Source organism: Aquila chrysaetos, chromosome 6 (genome assembly GCF_900496995.4).
Source record: "Aquila chrysaetos chrysaetos chromosome 6, bAquChr1.4, whole genome shotgun sequence".
NCBI classification, from domain to species: domain Eukaryota; kingdom Metazoa; phylum Chordata; class Aves; order Accipitriformes; family Accipitridae; genus Aquila; species Aquila chrysaetos.
The window spans coordinates 35335672-35361244 of NC_044009.1; the positions used below are offsets into that span (position 1 = coordinate 35335672).

Here is a 25573-nt window from a genome sequence, read left to right on the forward strand (position 1 = left end):
AATTTTCTTGCCAGTTTTTCCAATATAAGAAAATGTTAATCCTTAATTTCTTTCTTTTCCCTGTTGGCCTTAATAGTTTTTAATTGTACTTTAAAGGAAAAGATGAGTTGAAAGAGAATTACTTTAATGTCAGTTTGTAAAATAATTTTTAAATTTAAAGGTAGCCTTAACAACATGAAAAAAAACCCCACCACCTCCAAATGGAGAGGAAGTGTCATAAAAGGACTACCACATAAGCATCCCATTACCTGCTAATTCTTCACTAACAATTGTGCCAGTTCTTAATTTTATGCATGGGACAGCACATCATTTTTCACCTGATGAGAGGATTTAACCAGAAATGCGTGGTCAGATAGCCTTTTCTGAAAGGGGTTTGTGGTGCTCGTAGCATGAAAGTACATTCTTTTAAGGAATCTTACCAAAACATTTCAAGTTTCAGCACCAATATTACTACCTTTCTTCAGTGGTACTGCTTGTGACACAATACTTTGTGAAATTAGCAGCTCACAAGCTCTCTTCATGAAATTTCTCCTGACAAGAAGTTACCTGGAAGGAGAAATTACAAGGCAGGAGAAATTGAGGATTTGACCTGCTATACCTCTAGCCTTTTCATGAACTATTTGTTCTTAGGCTATCTACTGGAAGAACAGGATTATTCTGAGGAAGGAAGGAAGGTCCTGTGGAACCACTTCAGCTTTAGGCAGCTTGCAGCTAGGTCCTGGTTGTCTGGTAGAGTTCCTGCTATGAATTTTGTGGGAATGGCATATCTAGCACACACTTAAGACAGTGCTGCAAGATTTCCTGTAGCTTTATCCAGCACAGTGGAAAATACGGGCTTTTTTTCTAGTGGGTGCAGGGGTCTGTCTACGTGGCATATCAGTCTCAAACCACTGAAGAATAGTAATTCCTGCATATTTTAGAAACATTTTAAATCAAAATTAATTTTGTCATTGATTTATCCTTGGTAGAGTCTGGAGCTCTTTCTGCATGGGTTGTAAAATACTGGGTTTTTTGTTCTTTGTTTCCACAGTTATCAAACAGCGAACAGAAGTGGTGGCTGAAGTTTATTGATTATGGTTACAGCTATCATTCACCGTATGTAGAATAATTATGGGATACTTTACTATAAGCTATTTTTGATGTGCTTTTTAGGAATATAGTTAACTAGAACAGTTTCCAAAGGAAAATATTTTATCCTCAAATTTATAAAAGGTTACTTCTTCTTCATTGTCCCAAAGAAGCAAAATAAATAATTTGAACTAAGCTAGATAAAAATATAGCATTATTCAGTGACCACTGTTCTCCACTTTTGTTCACATGTACCTGCACCTATTCTTCCCATGCGAAACTTAGACCATAGAGTACCTAAACCAGAGAGACTAGAACTGTGTAGTGCTCAGACAAAGCAAGTAGTAGTTAAGACAGTATGGGTGTACAATTAGAAAGTGGGAATATTTAAAAATATTGTTGCAATATTTTCATTAGCTGCCAAATTCTGAGTTCTATTCCCATTACAAGCATTATTGACATCAAAAATTTAATTCATAATAACTTAATAGCTGAATTAATAATCCATTTCTTATGTGTCTATCGGAGCCTCTAGATTTCAGGCTGTTGGGTTTGACATCTTAGTCTTATAATGTGAATCCCTGAAATCTGTGATCCTAGTAGCTAATGTATTCTATTGATCTTTAAAATGCTTTTATTGGATTTTTAAGCCCAGTTCTATGTTCTGTTAATAATTGGGGAACTGGAAAAAAAAATTCTTAAAAAACCCCGGTCTGTTGGCTCTGAGGATATCTGAGAAATACCTGAAAACAGGGAATGGGAAGTTGGAGGGCTTATAGTATAGCCCTGTAGAGCTGACATGACTCACAACAAACCTTGCATCATGCCATTCATGGCTGCAGCAAAGGATCATGGGTTTCTTAGAAGGAAGATTCTTCACCTTCCAAAATACTATAGTAATATAGTACTGTGAAAATAAAACAGGGTCTATTGCCTATTCTTCTCACTTGTCCTGACAATGTGCTGCAATTGCAGCATGGTGATAAATAACCTCCTACCCTCATTCTGAACATCTCCTCAACAAAGTTAATTTGGGTATGGTACATAACTACTGAACCTACCACATATTTGTTCCTAGTCTAGTTTTTCCCCCTCTGTCCTTTCTAGTGTGGCAGGGCATCTCCTAGAAACAGTTACCAGCCCAAATTTTTGTTTGCACTGGTTCTGTTGCTGTCAGAGTTTCCACCTGAAGATCACATTGGGTTGGAGATTAACTCTGAAATGTTTATTTCCAGTTTACAGTTATTTTCACGCTTCCATGATCGATTCCTGAGAGATTGCTGGTATGTTTCTAGAAAGAACTGGTATAGAGGTAAGGCTGTTTTTATTTTTTCCTCTCTGTCATTATTATATTTTTTAAAAAAAAAGTAGTAGTAATTACTGTTCTGCCCAAACTCTTATATTGAATGCAAATTGATACTGAATTAGGAGTGAATGGCTTCTTGGTGATAATCTGATTGAATTTTGAATCATTTATTTCTTCCTCATAGTAGAAGCCATGGTAATATTTCTTGATGACCAGAGGCAAACCTGAATTCAGGTGACAAATTTTTATCATTGGTTGTCAGTCTTTTTACAGCATAAATTAATTAGGTGAAATCTGGTTTTGGTGGTTACCTTTCTGTGTTTACGCTACATACTGTGAGCTCTGCAAATTAAGTCTTAGTGTTGTGTTAGTTAGAGGAGCTTAAGTGAATACTTGCAACTGCATATGCATCTGGAGATGCAAATTTCATTGAGCAGTGGAGTCATACTGGAAGAGGTACACAAAGTAATGGAAATGTCACCAGGTGGTACTTGAAGTTTCTTATTTCCTTTTTTCAACATTGTTTTATATTGAGGGAAATGTATAACCCCTGGAGAACAAATAGTTCCTCCTGGCTACTACCATTTCCACTTTAAAGCACATTTCCCCTGTTATTCTGTTGTATGCTGCTGAGCTGTTTTCATCCCTATTAGCCAAAAATTGCTCTTGACTAGGAAGCCAGTCCAGTTACTGTAGGAGTCATGTAAAGCAGTACAGGTCAGATGTTCTCCATATGGATGTTAAAGTATTCCTTTGGACTTTAATGACCTTTAGGTCACGCACCCTCTATGCCAGAATATGGGATTAGTCCTCGTATTTAAAATCTTCTTATTTCATGATTTTATTTTTTTTTGAAGTTGTCTCTGCTTATATGAAGTGTTACTACTGGAAGTAAGGGATCAGATTCTGGATCTTTAGGAATATTATATTACTGTCTGATATAAATATTTACATTTTGTCTTTTGCTCTGTTGTTATTTTTAATGCTTTAGATTGCATAGTACTTCACTGGTTGCACTGAAAAGGACTTCACTTCAGATTGGTCTTTGTCATATCATAAAGTATGGATGGCAATTGGAGTGTGACAGGCATTACCATAACTGTTTTATAAAACTTCTATTTCTGCAGACTACCCAGTGAACTGTAACGTGAAACTGCCCTTCATCTGTGAAAAAAAAAATGCCTCCTTACTAGAGAAACATGATCCCAGTTACCGCCCTGTCAGAGGAGGTTGCCCTAAAGGTTGGCATCAGTTCCGGAGTAAGGTACAGAGATAATACAAATCAATCATCCTTACCTATTTTTCATAGTCCAGTAAGCTGGAGTGACCTACTGAAAGAGGTGAAGAAGTAGCACCTGTGTTCAGGAATGGACTAGGAGGTGGCTTTTGAAAACTGTGTGTAGTGATTAAAATAATCTCCCCCCCTTCTCTGTCCCTTATTCAGGATTGATGGTTTCTTAATTTCAAAGCAGTAGTTTTCAGTTTTTTTGGTTTCCCATCACCACATGTTTAGGTCCAAGAACATTGGTTGTATTGTCTAATCTTGGGCTCTGCTTTGAAGGAAGAGAAGGATTAAAAAGGGAGAGGATGAGACTTCTGTGGCAGAAGCATCTTGATTCTCTTGCCGAGTAATCATAGGCAGTCAGCAAGCTGGCAGACACTTTGCTTCCTAAGTTGCCTTAAGGACTTAAGTCACTTAAGAATTAGAAGCAGCTTTTAAGAATGAACCGACAGGTCAGAAGCCATAGTGTATTATGTTTCAGTACTATTTTTAAGGCAGTCATCTAAAGTCTTAGTGAGACTGATTCCTGTTATTTGGCCCACCATTATTCTGTACATGAGAAGGAGCATGCATCAAATCTGCACATTACATTGTGCCAAGGTTTGCAAATTTACTTACACGTCATTGCAGAATATAGCTTTTGAGTTCCCATGTAGTTACTCCCCAGAAGTGACGGATTACAATACAGGCTCCTGGCCCAACCCTATCTGACTTCAAGAGTTCATGTGTGAATTCTCATTCTTAAAACAGTACATGATCCTGATGTAGCCAATTAAAAATTGCTTAATTCTAATCCTCAGTGAATGAGGACTTAGTCAGTGGGATCATTTTATATTTAACTATTCCATTGAATCTAATAAGAAATGCATGCAGCTAGTTCCATTGCTTTCTGAGAACTATATGTTACTGCAGGAAATGAGAAGTGAATTTTTAGGGTTGGTTTAAGAACCTTTTCTTAAGAGTTATTTCTTAGGAAGCCATGGTGTGATGAAAATCAGTTTCATTATGTTTATTTTGCAGTGTTTTCTAAAGATGAAACCTGAATATTTAACATTTAATGCAGCTAATGAAAAGTGTGTAACTTTTGGAGGCTCTCTTCCATCTATCTCAAATCAAGCTGAGCAAGGTATGATGGTGAACTGGGGGCACTTTTAGTATGTAGTTTCTCTTCCAAATTCAGTGTAGTTCTGCTTAAGAACTTGAGCATAAAATCACTTGGTTATCTACAGGCATACTGGGAACATTCTAAAAATCCAAGACCAGTTAAAAATGTGTTGTCTATTGTTGATTGCATCACTGGAAACATAACGTGGAAATGCAGTCAGCAAACATTTGAGCCAGTTTGAAGAGCAGCTTCTCTGTATGATCTTAACCTGTTTGCAAAAATTGCAAAACCTTGCATTAAGGGTTAAGGATAGAAGGGTCACCACGGAATGAAGAATTCTCCTGTTTTGCTTTGCATGTTAAAACATAACTGAGACTGTAGACTTGGCATTGTGAAAATCACCCTATGAGCTGCTTCCAAGACAAGCTCAGCTGTCTGTATGGGAACAAGATGGCAAACACAGTGCCCACTGGAGCACATAGGACCCTCTGTGTCTTAAGTGTGCTGAGCAGCTTAATGTGGCAGTGTATCTAAACCGACCACCTGCAAGTTCTCCAGGACACTGATAGGAGGATAGAAGGCAGGGGGACTGCAAAACAGAGTTGTTTCAACTTTGGGACCTGCCTCTCAGGTGTCATGTAAACTAGAGTCATTGAGGTAAATGCAGTGAGGAAGAAATGTGTTCACATTGGCTGCAAGTAATGTTCAGTGATAAACTGCTGAATGAGACAGCTGTATTTGCATCTATATTGTGGATAACTAACAGTTCTGTGCAGGTATATCTGAAGTAGCCCAGTTGAATTCTGCAGCGTGCACAGTGCATATTTTCTTTATAAGCAATTAACCTCTTGCCAAATGGAATATGGAAAGTGGACTAGGGAGGCCACTAGTGTACCTGCAGGCAGCAGCTGAATGGTAATTTTTTTTTTTTTTACTGCTGTTATTGGGGATGAATAGGTTTATAACCATACAGGAATATACATGTCTGAGACTGTGGTTTTGGATGCTTTTAAGATCGCAAAAGCATAGCCATTCCGAAGTGTTACATAGCAGGATCTTTTGTCTAGTTTGGTGCATATGGAAGTGTTTGTTACTGTTTCTTGTTTGTTTTTTCTTTCCCCCCTGTAGTGAAGGCCACCTATATGGAAAGAAGGCACAGTCCTCTTAAAGCAGCATGCCTCTTTCTGTAGGCTGCTTCTACTCCTCCCAGTGGCATTAGGTGGCTGGCTAGCTCTGACGTGTACATCTTCAATGACTTTGTCTAGCTCAGAAAATAGGCTGTGGCTAGTCTGGCATGTGGCCAATAATTAAGACATGTCAGCAGTAGCTAATTACATAGTTTCAATTTGTCTTCCTAATCTAGACAAACTCAGAGAATGCCTTTGGTGCCTGGGGAGTTACCAAAGCCTGTTGTTTTGTGCCAGAATGCTCACCAAGAGGGGTCTGATTTAAGGTTTTCCTGGCTGAATTTTTTTCCAAATAACTTCATTTCCTTTGTCCTGTCCTGCTTTCTCTGATGGTAGAGTGGGCAAACTCTGCCAGAATTCAAGAAATGGTTCTGATTTATCATATACGTCAGTAGGAGAGAAAGATGGGAGATAAGACTTCCCCCGTCAATTCAGAGAGGACAGGAGGGAGCTCTTCTATTATCTCTGCAGGGAGACAGTAGAAGATCTTGCAGACCTGTGGAAAAGCAGCTTCTGAAATTTGGATATAAGTGCAAGAATACAAAGTAGTGGGCAGAGAAACAGGTTAAACCCACTACCTGCTCCTCAGCTGAGAATTTGAAGGACAAATACCAATAGTCTGCTCCTTCAGATAAAATCAACATGAAAGGTGTTATCTTATGGAAGGAAGGGACAATAAACATTTGGCAATCATAAAGGTCTGGGAAAATTAAGTTAATACAAACAGGGGTTGCATTATCGTCTTTATGTGAAGTGTTTTTTTCAGATGTTTACTGTTTTCTAAACCACAATATGTACATTTACTGTTCTGCCCAACAGATTATATAACCTCCTTGCTTCCTGGTATGCCAAAAGATATTTGGATTGGTTTGCAGTTTCTGTTCAGCACAAGGGAAAACAAATGGATAGATGAGAGTAGACTGTTGTATAGTAACTTTCACCCACTCCTGACAGGAAGATTAAGGAAAATTCCACTCGACGTAAGTTCTGACTTTTGTCTTCTCTTGATTGTTGAGTAATGAAACTTGGAATATTGACTGTATCAAAAAAAAAAAAAAAGGCCAAAAAATACGTAACAGACCAAATCCCCCGGTTAGTGGTTTTAATTGGCAAACAAGGTGACCGACAGTAATGGAGTTCTGTTTACTTTATTTGGATGACAGCTTCTGAACTGAGATGGGAAACACTGAAGGGTGAAGAAGAAAAGCTGAAACAACTATCTAATGACTCTTCTGGAACTTCTGTTTGCAATTTAAAGACTACATGAAAACAGTCATTAAAAAAGATGTCAATAATTCTTGGTTCAGTTACACTTAGAATGCATCTGCAAACCATTATACATTGGTATTTTGCTCCCTGCTCTACCCAAAGTGGAGCATAATAAATGTAATTGAATCACACCTACAAACAAGATTTATTTTAAGTGTTGGATCACTTAATTTAATAATCTCCCCTGTATTTAACTTATGAATTCTTTTTGAGTCCAGGCACCTGGTAGTGTTTGTAAAATAGGTAAGTGGTTTGAAACTTCTTAAACAAGTTCAGACAGCTCGGGTTCCCCTAACCTCGTGTTACTTCACCTTCTCTACACAAGTATGTTTATGCCTCGTTTGAGTCTGATAAGCGTATTTCTGCTTTTCAGCTTTTTGATGAAGAATTTAACAATCAGTGCGGTGTAATCCTTAATGATCCCAAATCACAGTATGTTGGAACATGGAATTTCACTGCTTGTGCTGACAGGCACTTCTTGGGTATATGCCAGCGGCCTATAGGTAAGTCTGAAGAGTCAAAATAAATTACAGCCAGAGTTTGCAGTTAAGATGCGAGTGCCAGGAGACCTTTTAATGCATGTAAATTGTTGCACTTGAAGAGCAAGATTCTTGTAGAGACTGAGCAAGTAAATTTTGGAAAAGCAGACTGTGAAAGATGATCTGGGACCTATTTTGTCAGCCATTCAGAATTTTCCCTTTTGTTTTTCATAGCCCAGTTCAAAGGGAATCTGTTTTCCTGAGAGACTCTGTGTGGTTTCAGTGGAACCATAACTTCAGCAGACAGGGCTTCAATGTTCTGTGGGTATAGAGGTCAGGTAAATCAAGGGGTGGAACAAGTTACTCCTTTTTCCTCTTCAGAACTGTGGAAGTGAGAAGCCCTGGGAAGGAATCTCACAGTATTTCCATCCTCCTTAAACATATCCTGTGTTTTTTAGCACTATCAGAATATGAGATATCATATACTCTTACTGTTGAAATCGGTCTCCCCAGAGGAAACCTTGAGGGCATACAAGAAGAGTGATAATCTGGAGTGATGCAGCTTTCCCTAGCTTTTGTACAGATCCGTTGGCGTGAGTGGGTTTTCTCAATCTGAACTAAAAATAATATTCTGATGTAGCCATGTGGGTTGGTCGATACCAATTACTGGAATCGGATCAAATGCATATAGCTATTGTACACATTTAATTACTGCTATGGGCTAACGTTCAGCATACCCACTTCTGAGTATGTTCCTCTATGTAAATAATCCTTTTAAGTAACTAACGTGCTATCTTCAAAAAAAAAAAAAACAACAAACCCCACCCCAAAAAACCCAGGTGTGCAAAACACCCAAGAATATGCCCACCTTCTTCATTCTCAAACAGGCAGAGATTTCCCTGCCCCCCACCCCCATTTAACACAAAAAATCTTTATTTCAGTGCCAAATACTTTAAAAATTCCAAGTGTCCAGATTAAAAGTCTGGATGGAAGAGATGTCATAAACAATTGAAAAGGGGATTTTTATTAATAGGAAGTTGACAATATATCTGTGTATATATACAATATATTATTAGTCTGGGCTGACTAAAATACTAAGCACTTCTTCCTTGCCGCAGCTGTAGAAGGTGTAATGAGAAAGGTTTTTGGACTGCCAGAGAATGTGTCCTGGTATGGTCTGGTCTTGTATCATCATTGTATTAGGGATCTAAGGATAATTCAGGTTGGAAGGGACCTCAACAGGTTGCAGGGACAGCTGTGAGAGAGTCCAGCTTGCCTAGGGCTTTATCCTAGGGAAAAAGATGATTCATGTTCCTTGGAAATCTTGGCATGATTGATTTGCAGAACTTCTTGAGATGTTAATCATTGACAATTCTTTCAGAAATGGACACTTTCCTTACTACCTTGTTTCCAATTTGGTACCTCTTGATGTGCGGTGGCACCCTTGGTTCCATGGTTCTTTTTTGTAGCCATTTACTAAGTGAAAGCATTTGGCAGCAGACACAAACCACTTGTAACAATCTATTTCAGCTTTGTCACTTTTCTCATCTATTGAAAGCTGTAAATATCAAATTAATACTATGTTTCTGTCGTCTTGTGTTTTGGAAAAGGGCCCTGTCAGCCTGTCAATTAGCCATTCTATAGAATGATTTAAAAAAAAATTCCTCCCCCACCCCAAGCCTTTTTCTGCTTGAGATATTTTAAATGTCAGGGGTTTTCTCCCTTTTGGAGACCCAGTTTATTTTTGGTCATGTATAAAATTTTGGGGGTGACCATGTCTGCATGCTTTAATTTACCATCCATGGGAATGTTTGCATCTTTTATTAACTGCAGTTGCTATGCATCACTGAGCTGTATGCCTTCAAGTGTGATGCTGATAACTGTGATAACACTCAGTGCCTAGAGCACAAATAGTGAATTATACCCCTCCCTATGCAAGGTGGATTTTCTGCAATTAGTTAAGCACATGTGGAGGCAAAATCAATTCCCACTATACCCATGGATGGCAGTAAGGAATTCTGGGACTGTGCTGTACTAAGATCTGCATAGACAAGTTTCATAGCCCATTAGATTCGCCTAAGCATAAATCCACAGGCTCCACAGAGATGAATGAGTCAAGTTTAGCTGTTGCTATATTGCAGCAGAGACCAGTCACTCTCTCACATTCATGTATTTAAATAAAGCTATAGAATTTGTTTTTAATTCAATAAATAGAATTCTTAACATTATTTAGCAGTTAGTTAAAAATAACAAATATAAAAAGATGTGAACCTAAGTTGAAAGATATTTAAAAATAGATTGGCTGAAAATAATCCTTATTATTTTTTTCTTTCACATATTTTCTATCTAAAGTGTCAAAGATACTTGCTTCTAACTGTAATTATTAGCATAATCTACTGTTACAGAGAAATTGGGAGTTTAAAATGTATTCCAGTATTTAACCACCTAATAACTGGATTTCTTTCTTACATATAGGAGATGCTGATAACCAGACAGAGCAAGTCCTTAATGAAACATTGAGCTATCAAAATGTTCAATACATGGTAATTCTGAAGAATTTGTCCTGGGATGATGCAATGGCTGCATGCATAAATAACAAGATGCAGCTGGTTAGCATCACAGATCAGTTCCAGCAGGCTTTTCTTGCTGTTCAGGCTGCCCTTCGTAATTACCCACTGTGGATTGGACTCTTCAGCCGAGATGTAAGTTGGTTTTTTTTTTTTTTCCCCTTCAGACTGTGTCTTGAGGCAATTTTCAGAGTTGTGTGAAATAGAAACTGAGATAAAGAAATGCAATGAAAAATTAATTTCTGGGGTAACTGTTTTCATTTAGGGATAACCATCTGAAGGGTCTCAAGATTAATGTTCTAAATCTTCAGTTCTCCAAGTTACCTAGTCGTCTCCTCATCATCAATCCATCCAGTGGAGTTCAACAATTGTTTTAAATGATTATAGGATGAAGGGATATATTGTAGGGTGGCAGCAACATAGATCACTGAATCATCTTTGCCTCATTTTTTAATGAATGAGTAATTAGTGTTGCCATTTAATATCATTGCCACTGTTTACAGTACCACTCCTGAAGGAGAACCCAAAATCTGTTTTAAAAGGGAGAAACTAGAAAGGGCAAATAAAATCCAAAATGAATCATTGAACACTTCTGGAGATACATTTCTAAAGCTTAACTTAGACTCTGTTGTTACTTCATGTTATTTGCACCTGTGTTTTGAGTTAGAGGGGAGACATCCCTGAGACAGGTTAGTGGTTTTTTCTTTTTTCTTCTGTTTGTTTTGTCTTTGCAAAAGTCAATGCAGGAGGTACTGTTTTGCCTTTTTTAGCCGGAGGACCTCTTGAAGATCTTCACTGTGGATTGAGAGCTTTCTCAGCTGTTCATGAAATGGCTTGGGCTTGCTTGCAGGGTTTATCTCTTTTGTTGAGTACATGAGTCCTGAGATAATTGCAAGAAAAAGGTTAAAATTTATTTGAGAAGTGCCTTACCTACAAAGGTTAATGGTGTTCACTCAGCATCTGTGGTGTTACAATCTTCCTATGTCAGTAAAGGGCTACTGAGTATTCTAGGCAAAGTAGAGGGGGGAAAAAAATAGAAATTTGAGTATATACTTAACAGAGAATATTTTTAAAAGGAAATGGGCATTTAATCTTAGTGAAGAGAGGGAAACCAAAACAACCTATTTTCCCTTCTCTTTTGAATCTTTATCTGTAAGTGAAGATCAAATGATTCATTTTGCTGCATGAAACTCAGGCATGCACTGGCTTTTCACTATTGCAACACTTTGTTATTTGGGCACAATTAGAGTCACATGAAAGGAAATTATAATGAAACTGGTCAACAGAACTTGTTACTCCAGTGCTGGAATCATAGACACAAAAGAAAGATAGAAGATAAATCCAATTACAAAGCTGCAGGGGGATTTCCTGAATAAAACTTTTAAATGTAAGATTCTTAAAGGGTGGCGTGCTTGTTATATGTGGGTTTTTTCTTATTCCTCCTGCATCCTCCAGGGCAGGAGCACATCTGATTTATTAAATCAGTTAAGTATTGAATAAATTACTTTCAACTCAGTGTGGAGTAACCATGACTGGGCCTTATTCTCAGATGTTACCAGTTTTCCAAGACCAGATAATTATATCCACCATTGATTTGCAGGTGCAAATGATGCAATTTGGACACCTCATTGCCTTCCTCCATAAGCATAGTAGTTAAACATCACTATTTGATAATTTGCAATCCACTTCAGCTAATTTATATTTTTGCAACTGCAAAACTTAAAATAACAAAGCTGGTTATATTTGGAGCAGCAGATCAGATCGCAAGGGCAGTGGAACACTTATAGTTCTTGCCAGAGACACTGTAAATGTCTAGCCAATGTAAATATATTATCATGTCATTTTTTGTACCTAATATTTTTTACTATGTAAGCTCATCCCTTTTACTTATACAATGCTAGGGTGGAAAACACTATGGCTGGCTGGATGGGAAACATGTTAGTTTTAGTCGCTGGTCTGAAGATCATGAAGAAACAAGCGAAGAATGTGTGTTTTTGGATACTGATGGCTTCTGGAAAACTTCTGACTGTTCCTCTGAAAATCGAGGTGCTATTTGCTATGCATCAGAAAGTATGTATCCTAGCATAATATTTATAAAAGCTGAATTTTGTTTTATTATGAAGCATATTTGGTAATTCCAGATTGTAACTTCAAAACTACAACTTTTTTTAAATTACATTTCCTCAGACAGGCTGATTTGCATGCCGGGAAAAAAAGAAACAAACTTCAGATAGGGGAGCATGCACCTGTTGGTCTTAATCCACATGTTACTTACAAATGAATTTGGCATGGGTGCATTGGGCCAGACTGTACCCTTCGCACTGCCACCTGATTCTACCTTTGCACTGTTTCTGTAAGGCTGTTGCATACTAATCTCTCCCACTTGCATGTGGAAGAAGATTCAGCTACCTCTGTACTATTTACATCTTAATATTGGGACCTCCTGAAATCTCTTCAGACAGGGAAGTCTATACAGGGAGAAAGTACATGACTACACGAAGAATAAAGATAGCAGGTAGACACTGATTTGAAAGGTGTAAATTAAAGTAATCTGCAGTTCACAAAACCCTTCTAAATATATGCCAATTATAGCAAGACAGGTAGGGATACAACAGGATGCCTTTTGTGGGGGGATACATATGTAGCACGGCCCTTTTCTGAAAAACAAAAAAAATCTTTCTGAGAGATCATCACAGATTTCTTCCCTATGAGTCCATTATAATTTGTTTTGGTTTTTTTCCGTGAGGGGACACAGTTAAGCCACTGTTTTACATACTGAGTCACAGTAAAGTGTATACTTGGCATTATGACATCCTTAATTATTTTGTGCTTGCAATCTAAGCAACTGCAGGAAGAGTCCTTCTCACTCCTCAAGTATTAGATAAAGCCGCAGAACTAAGATGTGTTGCCAGCTATGAAGTAGCTTATTTGTTATGGTGATCTGCCTTCATAGAGGAGGCAATAAGAGCTTTTAGTTATTGGCCCACACTTCGCACTTTTATGTAGGGATTGTATTCTTAAACCTATATAACATAACAATTGCAAAAAGTTGTAAGCATCTGTATTCTTTGGTAATGCTTACTGCTGGGTTTGTTACTTTAAAAAAATCACTGTCATGAGGAAACTGAAAGCAACAATGTATTACACATTTAGAGGATGGCACTTAATTTGTCTTGCATGTTTTAAGTGGTTTGTGGTATGTCAGGTTAAGTGTTGTTATTAATAAGTCATGTCCTGAATGTCATCTTTCATTTCCTTAGAGAAGATTGAAAAAGAACAAGTTACACAAGTTAAGTGCCCACATAAGATTAAAAATACACCCTGGATATCATTTAGAAACAATTGTTACACTTTTATGATAACAAAAAATAGATGGAGAGAACTGAAGTCTCAAGAAGCTCATCATTTATGCAAGAAAATGAGTAAGTACTTTGTCATATTACAGGTATTTATGGACTAATATCAGCATGAGGGAGATGAGTTTTAGATCTGAGTCACTGTCTTAAAATGACAGCAAAGTGAGTGTTGAGAAAAGGTTGTAGCATTTGGAAATGTGCATTAGTGTTGCACTGGCTAATGCTGTTTGCCCTTGCAGTACTCTGATAAAAAGTGCCAGAGCACGGGTAGGAGAGTTTGAGAGCGAGAGATGGGTAAGAACTATTGAAGTCTGAGATCTCTGAAAAATTGGAAGGTTGGGAGTTTTTTCTCTTTATAATATGCAAATTTTAAATAGGTTGGGTAATTGTTATCCCCTTGGCAACATTCTAGCTTTACACTCGCGTTTACTTCATGGGTTTTTTTTTCAACGTCCCTTGCTGTGTGGAACACCTGGGTGAACAAAACAGACAGAATAGTCCAATTCAGAAAAGCACATAGGCTTTTCCTGTCCATCCTGAACAAAGTCTAAGCTTAGTAACAGTTTCCCTCTAGTATTAAACCATTGCTCGTGGCACTTAGACATAGATCTTTCCAGAAACTGCTATTATTTTTCATGAATTGATTTCAGTTCAGTCTTTTTCTTAATACTGTTTTTCCACTAGGCAGTTCAAGAAAATCATGAAAGATTGCTGATATTTTTATGTCCTATGCAGAGAATTTTTACTACATACACTTTGAAGTGACAGTAGGACCCACAACTATTTCTGGACCTGATGTCTTTCACTTATCTACAAAAACAGGGGAAGCACTCTTAATACCTTTTAAAATTGTTTTTGCACTGTTCATTTAGTTATTATGTTGTAAAGGTCTAGCTGTTACACATTCTTGACCTAGCTGTAATAATTATTAACAATACTAGAAAAAAAATATTTAATTTATTTTCTAACTGGAAGGTGAATTTGTAAGAAAGTAATTTTAAAAAAAATTTTAACAGACCCAGAAGCATTTGTTCTGAGCATTCGAGATGAAGAAGAGAATAACTTTGTTACTGAGCAGCTTCGTTCATTCAGCGGTCTGGCTATGTGGGTCTGGCTGGGTGTGATTTATGATGACAGTGGTAAGATTTAAGGGGTTTTTTTCTTAATAACTGGATTGGAGACAAAGTTTGCAGCATTAAGTGCATGTTTCTTGCATGTTTCAGTATACAACTAAAGTCAAACTGAATGCAAACCTATAATAATGCTTTATATTTATCTTCCAGAAGAAAATAACTGGACATGCTTTCTGTTTGAGTGATAATTAGATGCACTATGTTCTGTTTAGTCTAGATTTGATTTCCCTGGAAAGCAGGACTTACTTAAAAGGGCCTGGATGAGTAATGCTAACATATTTAGCATTGTATATGGAACTGATTTACAGTAACTTAGAGTATCACTGCCTTTTTTTTCCAAAGTGAATATCTGTTAATGTCATTAATATATTCAAAGTTAAATGGTATTTGTACACATAATGCCAATGTTTTGATAAATATGCTATGTTTTCCACAGATAAAGTTCTCAAGTGGTATGATGAAACTCATCTGACTTACAATAACTGGAGGCTGGGAAGACCTAACATAAAGAAGAACAGTTTTTTTGCTGGTGTCAATCTTGATGGATTTTGGGATATTTACAATTATTCTCAAAGCTGGCATGCTCATCACTATAATGTGTACAGTATACTAGCCTGTAAAATTGAAAGGGGTAAGTAGCAGAGAAGATTTCTGTGTAGTATTGGAGTGTTGGATAAGGGTCATAATTTCAGTGCTAGTTCTGCAGTACCTGCTACATAAGGCTTTGGTTTTGCTCCCAGTGAAACATAAGGCACAGCTGTCATGGGCTTCTGGGGTTATATAGTTAGTCCATGCATCACTGCTGTAATGTTCTGGGCAGGAGGAATGTGTTTGAACACTGTAAGCAGTTGATGGAGGAGTACAGCAAAGTAGCGAAAAATAACTTATATCAAGTAAGTGGCTTGTACTGAACACTTTAATGCTTGAGTTGCATTGATATAGATGGATTTTAATGCTTTCTGTATGTTCCTAGTAATGTGAATGAAGTATACGTAACTTGTCATCTTACTCTTTCAAACAGGACCCCAACAGCTCAAGCCTCTGTTGCCTGAGTCTATTCCACATGGAAACAGAACATACAGGATCCTTCAGAAAAAGTTAACATGGTATGAGGCATTGAGAGAATGCAAACAAAATAGGAATGATTTAGCAAGTGTACACAGTGAATCACAACAGTTATTTCTAGAAGATATTGTCAAGCAGGATGGCTATCCTCTGTGGCTTGGGTTGTCAATTCATGATGTAAGTATATACTGTTGGCGACATCAGTAACAGAGTTTGTAAATAATTTTCTGCTCACAATATGAAATAATTTCTGATGCTTTTTTCCAGTTTCTTGGAATCTCTATTCCATGTAGTAAATTACCTACTTTTTCAACCCTGTGTAATATACGTTGAAGTGTATTAATTTTAGTGTATGTAGCCACAGATATTTTTCCAAATCCTTGATGTTTTAAAATAATTCAATGGTCCCACATAATTCCTTAGAGCAAAAGGACATGCAGTTTGCAACAGTACCTTTAGAGGCTCCAGATTTTGTGGCCCTCTGTAGGATCAGATTCCACTAGCAAATACATTCAGACAAGGCTGTGTGGAGCCTGATTAGTCCAGGTCAGGACTGTCTCTCCAAGGCAGTTCAGGAACTGCTGGCTCGCTAGCAAGTTAGGTGTCCCTTCTCCCAGGAGTCATAGCAAGAAGCAGCTGCAGATCTTCCTCTTCCTCTGTCTGCTTATCCTTGGAGCCAAAAGCCCATGTCCCTGACCCTGCTCCCCACACTATTTGCCAGACCTGATCATGGTAGTTCATTGGGAGGAATACCCCTCTGCAGAGGTGTGTGATTTCTATGCATGCCTTTGCTACCTCTGCCTGTCCTTTGGTCTGAATGGGTCCCTCCACTTCTCACAACTGACTCTTCGTTGTCATGGGTTTCCAGCAGTGTCTCTGAAGGAGGAGATATCACTGCAAACCATTCCCGAGCTGCCGAGCTTTACTCACTGAGGCCATCTTGACAGTTTAGCAGTTTACAGCATATCTAATAATGTTCATAGCAAGGAAGGCAGACTGCTTAAATGAAACAGCAGGATGAAATGAAGTAAAATGTCCCCTGTAGGATAAAACAAGGCACATTGCAGGTTTAAACTTACAAATATGCCGCGCTTTCTCAGTTCCCACAAATAATCAGGATTTCTATGTTAAGAACTGATTGGAAAACATGAACAATGTTGTACATTTATTTAGTATGGATTTAGAAAATGAGGCCACCTGCATTTTAATTTATCACTCTACAAGGGATAAAAAATACTGCTATATGACTTACTAATGACTGACAAGATTTAAACCAGAACCATATGCTGTGATTTAAAAGTTGTGGGTTTTTTCTTTAATTAGGGAAGTAAAGCTAATTTTGAATGGTCAGATGGAAGCGACTTCGACTACTATCCTTGGGAATTAGAAAATTCAAATACTACTGAGAACTGCGTTCTCTTGGATACTAAAGGATCTTGGAACCGTACAAAATGTACAAATGTTGCTGAAGGTGCCATTTGCTATAGCCCTCCAAACAGTAAGTGTTATTTTTAATGTTTTGTGTAGTTGTCTTATGTATTCTATCTTTACGTGTTGTATTTAGAAGTAGAAATGAAGGCTGAAATACTACACATGATTCCCTCTTTAAGAAGAGTTGTCTCTTAGGAACGATAAAACACTTCATAATGCTTAAGGGAGATTAATTCTCTCCATTCCAGTGGTGAAAATCTAAAACAATCCTGGTCATTGAATAAAAATCCTTATCAAACACATACAACAAACTTGAAACCCTCCTAAAAGGCAAGAAAAAAAAATGGTTCCCAAGCCTTTGGGACTTGTCTTATGCTCGTTTTCAAATAAATTCATGTATGACACATGAAGAAGGAATGTAAGTTAATTGAATCATGGTTGTTGGTAGCAGAAGTAGTCCTTGTTAATACTTACTGTCCTGATACTATGAAGAGACTATGCACAAACTCCTGCAGAAGAAATAACGTCAATTTCTTTGTCTTTGCAGAGAGACAATTACAGTCAAAGCAAGTGAGCAGAGCCCCGGGATGCCCGCAGATCAGTGGTACCCTAAAGTGGATACAGTATAAGGATCATTGTTATGCATTTGATATGGCGTTCTACAATTTTTCAGTATATAATGTGGAAGATGCTAAGAAAGTCTGCCAGAAACTGAGTATGTTTAGACTCTTTACCACATTACAATTTATAATTAGTCCACTATTTGAAAAGAAATAAAACCCAACAACCAAAAAACCTACACTGGTTATACTTCAGCTTTTCAGCTTTTATGCTGCTTTAGTTTAGGAAAAGTAATAGCAAGCTTTATCTTTGAGCATCTGATAAAGGTTCTTGATAAAATGCTGCAATGTGCTGACAGATTGTTTGGCGCACAGATAACTGCAAGTAAAATGCAGATAGCCATTGATAGAGGATTCAGAAATGTAAGGCTTACAGTTTGGAGGAAACCATTTTATTTGCATACAATTAACATTATTATAAATTAAGTTAGTGCTGTTAGCAGTGTTTTCTTACTATATCCTTGCATTAGCTGCTTGCTAATAGGGAGCTTGCTAACCTATCAAATGCTTCAGAGTGTGTACTTTATAGATATTATTAAGGCAGCTATCACTAACAAACTTAATTTTATGTCAAATTAAAGGATTTTCTCTCTTTTTGATAAGCTATGTGGGGAATTATATTGCTGAAGATGATGTTAAGCAGTCTTGTGTACAGAATTTTTAATTACTTTCTTAGCTTGGAAGCTAGTGACTGTCATAACTTTCTTTTATTGAATTATCTTACGATGTGAAGTTGAACTCACTATGTAGGATGTAAAAGAAAAGGTGCAAGTAGTCCCAGTCCTGGATACAGTTTTCTGTTGAGCCCTACCTGGCCTGGTAGTTGAAAGAAAAAGTGATCTTTCTCTAAATTAAGCTTCTGGCTTATATTTGCATATACTTGTAAAGAAAGGGTACACCCTGAGCCTGTCTCCAGTATAGCCTTTCCTCCCTCTTATTCCTTAATTGCTATAACCTTGTATATAAAAACCTGAGGCACAATGAGGGATTGATTTAGAAATTAACTTGACTCAGCAAAATGCTGAGCTTTTGCTCAATTTTTTTGGAAAGAGCTTATTACTTGGACCAGACTACTAATTCTGAACGTGGCCTATCTTTTGATATCTTCCATGTATGTAGTAGTCCACAGCTGCAGTAAGTTTACTCCCATTTTGTTTTGTATGACCTGCTTGAATAACCAGTCATCTGAAGCAGTCTTGTATAATATGCTGCATTTTAGGGAATGGGATGTCTTTATTCTGCCGATGACTTCAAGCTAATTTTACAAGCCCAGATCAGCAAATCTTTTCCTGTAGTAATTGTTCCCACAGAAAACTCAATGTACAAGCACCATGAAAAAATCTCTGAAGTTGCAGTTCTGACCAGTTAGTTTCCTCTTCCCCTTAGATCCTTCAGCAACCCTTCTGACTATAGTGGATGCTGAAGAAAATGCATTTGTGAGCACACACATAAAGGAAAATGATCTCATCACCAAGAATGTATGGCTTGGCCTGGCTCAGAGCTCTAAGGGTAAGAAGTAGCAACCATGTATGAGCATGAGTGTTTCATCTGGTAAATAAAAATGCATAAATCCTCAAATAAGAGTACAGTTTTGTAGTGTTGATAGCCTACAGTAACTTCTGCCTGAGGTTGGAATCCCTCATTTAGCATTATAAAGCACTTTGGACTTCACTGTAGCTTAAGTCTCTTCCTGTTGCACACTTAAGATAATCAGGAGTCACTGAAATTCATTTTCCCCAACACTGTAATTGGTGCCTAATGGTTAAACTGCAAATGCGTCAAATGCTAAAGGTTTGGAGAAGAGGTGTGGCTAAAAGTGATGTGTTCATATTTATTGCTTTTAATATACAGGATAGATAGTCAGCCCCGTTTCTTTTAGCAATGTAAAGAAATCAATAGATTGTGAATGACGCTGTGTAACATCACAGCATGTTTTGGTGATCTAAACTAAGCAATCTTTTTTCCCCAACAGATCAGTCCCTGAACTGGCTCGATGGCTCATCAGTTAATTATGTCAACTGGGAAAATAAAACTGCAGCAGTCAATGAAAAATGCAGTGTTATCCTGTCCACAACTGGCACATGGTCCAGAGTTGACTGCAGTCGTAGTCAAAGCAGAGTGGTTTGTAAAGCTCCTCTAGGTACGGAAGCATTGATTTTTAGCAGAGACTTAATTTTGTAGTGACTATATTCAGGATTTTCTTTTTTTTTGGTGGGGAAAGTCTGTGTTGAAATAATGAAAGCGCAATTCACAAAAGAATCTATCCAAGTACCTCTGCCTAAGCAAGAGCCTTCTGTTGCTGTTTTGCTGTAAAATTGCATTCAGGGACAAATTCTGTAGGAATTTACTTCACCTGGCTCCCACTATCCACCTAAAGGGTAAGGGAGAGAACTGAAATTTCCACTTAGAAGAGAGCATAGAGTAGCTGCTATTGCTTCTTACCACAGGGTATCTCTCATGGGTGAGTGTGTAGGTGGGAACAGAATGACTTCTGCTTGTTAAGAGATGCTGAGTAAGCGGGTACTGCAGATTGTTTTCAGTCTTGATGAGGCTTCTGAAAATGGTGCCCCACAGCTCCAGAAGACTCAGGCCTCATGTTACTTCCTCATACTCTGCTCTGTACAGGAAAGAAAGCAGTTACCTGAGCATTAAGCAAGCAAGTTCCTGAGAAGCAATGGAATCTTTCTCATTTTGTATACATTTTCATTGAAGTTGAAATGCAGGAATAGATTTAACTTCATGCCGCTAAGGAAGATATCAACAAGATCTTTTCAGTCCAAGGGAAGCATAATTCTCTTCCATTCCAAGAGAGTCCAGGATCTCATTAGATTTCTGATGTATGCAAACCTTGAAATGAGTGCAGCGTTTACTAGTAGGTTTTTTTGACCTCCAGAGGTCCCTTCCAACCTAAGTATGGTTAGGAAATTAACAACAGAATGATCAAAAATAAGCTAATAGATGCTGATTCAGATGGGAACCTAACTTCCCATGTGATGAAGTGAAGACTATTAATATGATGAAGCAGTTTGCCTTATACTGCATGCATTTAGTTGAAGTTTAGCATATAGCTACCTAAGCGTCAACCCCATGACAAAATATTCTTAACAAAACTCTTAAAGAATAACTATTTGTGGTTTGTTCTGTTACAGGTTCTAATCATACCGGTGTGGCTGTAGCATTTGCCCTGCTAATAATCTTAGTCTTGATTGTTGGATTAGTATGGTATCTCTATAAAAAGAAGCGTCTTCACTGGAGTGCCTTCTCTTCAGTACGCTATCAAAGAGGGATGAACGATGATGAAACTGATGATGTGTTGACAAAGGATAGCTATTGAGAAACTGTTCCTTCTGGGCAATTTCCCATGAACTTCACTGTGTGAAGCCATAAGGAATGAACTACTTGATGTTTTATTACTTCATTTTGGAAAAGTAATAAGAAGGTTATTAATGGGGGCTAAATTTTGTTCTTTTATACAAGTGCAATTTTTATTCAAGTCCATGGTAATTATTTACATTTGGCCTCAGCCATTTAAGGTGCAAGGTTTCTAGAGTTCTGTGATATTTTTTAATTTAGTATTTTCTCTCTTTCCTGGAAAGTGTTTTAATGGAATAATTAATGCCAATAGTACTTCATGCAACATCACCTTAACAAATGTACTTAAAATTGCTACATGAATTCTGTAAGTTTGTACAATTACCCATCAATAACTTCATGCTAAATGATGTACCATTTTGATATGCTGTAAAGGTTTTGCTGCTAGCATTGGGTTACCCTGTAGAAGCAACTTTTGTAATAAGCAGTTATAAATTTTGATATAGCAGGGGAGAAGGGAGTTACCAGACAACTAAGTGTTCATTCCCATCCAACTAAAATTTAAATTTTCTTGTTATAGTGGAAGAAGATCATATTGTGATTTGCCCCCCACAAAGACAGACAAAAAATACCATGTTATAGTGGTGAGAGAATAATCTTCCTTAGGCTGTAGAATGTACACTTTGAATAAAGAGTTATAGGGAATACCTTGTGCTAAAGCCATACGATCTAGGAGTAAGTTAAATAAACATAGAATATTTGAAGCCTGAGACTGGCAAGATGGCAGATCACTACTCTTATCCCCTGAAGGTGGTAGTGGGGCTAACAAAAATACCCACTAAGGGCTAACTGCAAACACAAGCAGAACTCAAGATATAATAAAAGCCTTAGCCCTGTAAAAGCAAAGGCATGAATGTTATGTTTTATCCTGTGATATAACTGCTCTTTAAGTAAATGGTTCAATTTCTTTTCACAGCTCCTTTCACAAAGTTTTGAAAGCACAAATAGCAGGAATGTTTACGGTGAAAATCAGTATCTGGACCTAAGCATTAATTAAACAAGATTCTAAAAACCTGCACTTGGAGTAGTATTTAGAGAATTATGTACCACATTCTATCATACATCTTCAAGCTACTCTGAAGTTAGACTTCAGTGATTTTCTTGTAGATCAAAACACAGAAAAGTCATGCTCTGTTTTATGATCTGTTACACTGTGACACCCAAGGACAGGAGTGTTGTAGTGACAGTGTTCCTTGTTCTGTAATGAGATCCTCCTGACACTTACTTCCCCTAATACTCTTATTTATACTGGGATTAAATGCCTAACATTATAGGTGAAATATGTCATCTGTCCAAGAAACAAGATAAAGGTATATCTAAGGAAAGAGTAAGAAAGAACGTATGGTGAATAAACTTGTGTACATAAATGGTAAAAATACTGGGGTATTTTACATAAAACTTTAAACTTGATTTTTGTATGTGATGTGTTACTGTGGCCTTTTCTATGCACTCCAAAGCAAGCTATAAAGGGAAAAAGGGAAGACATAATTGTATATATTAATTACTCTAATGATTTGATGATTTAATGTTTTGAGAAAGTCTTTAGCCTTTTCTAATGCACAATACAAAGAACAGGCGCATTTACTTTTATGAAGGAGGATATGTGAAAGACCAAATCCATTCCCCATGTAATGGTGGTATGATACAGTAAATAGGAATACATTTGGTCTGACATGCTGAGAAAAGTACTACTGATTTCTCTGAAGCAACGGTGTGAGGTCATGATGTTCAACTGCCTTCCCTCCCCCGCTCCCCCGCAGTTTACTTATGTTGATGGCACTTTTCTTTGTTCCTGTTTGCACTATTTTGATAAGCAAGTGTTTATCATTTGTATTGATAAATAGGGAACTTCTTGTAGATAGCGCTTTAGAGCCTGTTAAAACAGCAGCCTGAAGGGGCACAGTCAAGGAGCCATTGTGTTAGTTTGCTGATCAAAAAAGTAAGCACTTTTGTTGTTTGTTTGGTACTTTAGGCACAATTGTGAACATTTTCTTTCTTCTTTCTTGAGGTAACTTGTAGAAAAAGTAGTTACATTGCTAGTTACTATGTAATGAAAATAACCCTCACCCCCTCCCCCCCGGCTTCTTAAACTTGCCCTGGTATGAGAAGTGTTTGAAGTGTTAACAAAGCCTGGTTCCTGTCATCTTCTGGGTTAGCTTATATGCCTAAGTGCTTTGCCAAATGACTTCTAACTTAATGGACTAAAAAAAAGTGTTTGTTATTGTCCTTTCCTAACAACAGTAATAAGTGGGGAAAAATATTTACAGATTCTCATGTTTTGAGATTTACTAGTTTTATAGATGTTTATACTCTGAGCATTTTTAGGTGTGAATCTGAAATGGAAAATGGAAATTAGTAGTAAAATCCTAATTCTCCAACACACACGAATATATACTTTTTATAAAAAAATTGTATATTTTATTCTTATGAATGATGTAAATAATTTTTAAGGCCCTTTTTCTCATGTTTGTTTCATCATACCCAAGTTGTCTAATCACTGGTAATTCTTATTTGAGTAAGCACAACTGCCTTAGTGCAGGTGAATAACCCACTTTGAAATACACAGAAAGATTATTTAGCAGTATTGTTATTGAAAGAATAAAGTTAAATAAAACACTAAACTGCTTACACTGGTTTTATTTCCATGGAAGCAGTTATCAGAGCTAAGGTACAGCTCATTAATCACTGGGTAAAAAAAGCACATAGGACAGTGGCTGTGATCACAATTAAAGCAGATAAGTGTTACGATAAGAAAACTTTAGAGGTAAAAAAAACCTTTGATGTATTTAGAAAGAATGCCAGTAACTTTCTTTTTGCAGTTGAAAACATGCTTTATCATGGAACGTGGTTATACCTAGCTTTTATCAAACTGCTTCTGGGCTTACACGAAAGGGAATGTTCCTCTCTGCCTTTATTTTTTAATCAAGGTGTAGTTCATTAGTGCCTCATGGCCCAGATTAACTCCAAAGCAGTTTATAAGGGCTCCCAACACAATTCCTCATAAAATATGGGCAAAGTTGGATTACTTCCAGCCATGTCGCATTTGCAATTAAAGCATGAGATGTATTCATTTTAAGTGTCATCTGAACTCTGAATTCATGCTAAGACCTCCAAAATCTGTGACTGCTGGTCAAAGGGCAGTGTTATTTTTAGCTACAGTAATGGCTTGCTGGGAGAAACAGCCTATTGTGCAAGACAACAAACAAGGCCATCTGCTTCAAAAACATTAATCTAAAAATGGAAGATGATGAGCAGGGAAATAGAAGCACAGCAATGAAGTGCTTTTCCTGGGTGCCAGAGCAATGGTGTTGGGAAGACATCCTGAAACTCCTTCATCTCAGAGCACAGACTGGCTGCTGGACTGTGGTAGCTCTAGACAAAAAGCGTACAGCTTCAGGTAAATGCACAAACGTTTTTGCACACTTACTTACAACTTGACATGTGACTCTGTCTCACTGGCCACCCTCATGTCAGGGCAGAGCTCGCTCCTGTGGGAATGAGCTCCTCCCATGGCAAGTGGAGCAGCATGGGTTTTGGTTCCTCTTCCTGAATTTTGCCCAGTCTCTGAAGACTCTGTGTCATGGAAAGGTTAATCTACATCTGCCACTAGACCAGCCAGCATTTTTATTTTAACCCTGTTTCTGAATCAATAACTTGACACAGAAATCAACCACAAGTGGTTATGCATGAGCACTGTTTGGGCCCGATGCATTTGTTGTATTTCTTACCATTCTTTCCTTTAAACCAAATGCACCATCTGCTCATTGCTCTGGACATATGTTAGACATCTAAACATTTTTGAAAGGAGGAAGTAAATTGCACGGCCTGTAAGTGATTTTTTTTTTGTGTGTGTATGTGTGTGTGGCTGCAAATAAAGACCAAATGTTACAATTTTTGTTGCTAAAAGTCAGAATTACAATTTGGACCCTTTATGCATCTGCTGTTGCTGTGTGTATGGAGCACAGTGGGATATGTAACACCCAGGTTAATAAAAGTTAGTCAAATGCATTCTGTTGTCAAGAAGTACATAAAGTTCTTATTGACCAAATTAAACAGACTTTGCACAGTTGTAAAGTGAGAACTATGAGCAATATTGAAGAATGAAGCTTAGGAAAAGCAGGAGATTAGATACTGGAGAGAAAAATTCAATTGTCACTCTAATGGACCTTTCCCATTTAGTTCTGAAGAGTTTTAAGATGAGAGTTGACTAGAAAGCACTAGAAAAGGTAATTTTCTGTTGATAGCAAATTAACTTGCAAATGGTGCATAGCATAAATGCCATTATGAAATGCTGTTATCTTGTGTTTATTCCTGTATGGTATTCTCACATTGA

General features: G+C 37.4%; 1 protein-coding gene across 2 annotated transcripts in view; it reads left to right on the forward strand.

Annotated features, from left to right (window-relative positions):
* LY75 (lymphocyte antigen 75) overlaps window positions 1-23861 on the forward strand; it is a 47439-nt gene extending 23578 nt beyond the window's left edge. For both annotated transcript variants that reach the window (XM_030018399.2, XM_030018400.2), the window contains exons 19-35: window positions 1031-1095; window positions 2304-2380; window positions 3502-3638; window positions 4677-4782; window positions 6768-6928; window positions 7591-7720; window positions 10172-10398; window positions 12165-12333; window positions 13524-13685; window positions 14636-14758; window positions 15189-15383; window positions 15774-15994; window positions 17141-17315; window positions 17796-17963; window positions 19255-19377; window positions 19841-20008; window positions 21018-23861. In XM_030018399.2, the coding sequence (XP_029874259.1) occupies window positions 1031-1095; window positions 2304-2380; window positions 3502-3638; window positions 4677-4782; window positions 6768-6928; window positions 7591-7720; window positions 10172-10398; window positions 12165-12333; window positions 13524-13685; window positions 14636-14758; window positions 15189-15383; window positions 15774-15994; window positions 17141-17315; window positions 17796-17963; window positions 19255-19377; window positions 19841-20008; window positions 21018-21202 (2592 nt within the window). In that variant the 3' untranslated portion in view covers window positions 21203-23861. The remainder of the gene's footprint in view (window positions 1-1030; window positions 1096-2303; window positions 2381-3501; window positions 3639-4676; window positions 4783-6767; window positions 6929-7590; window positions 7721-10171; window positions 10399-12164; window positions 12334-13523; window positions 13686-14635; window positions 14759-15188; window positions 15384-15773; window positions 15995-17140; window positions 17316-17795; window positions 17964-19254; window positions 19378-19840; window positions 20009-21017) is intronic.
* Window positions 23862-25573: the final 1712 nt, after the last annotated feature.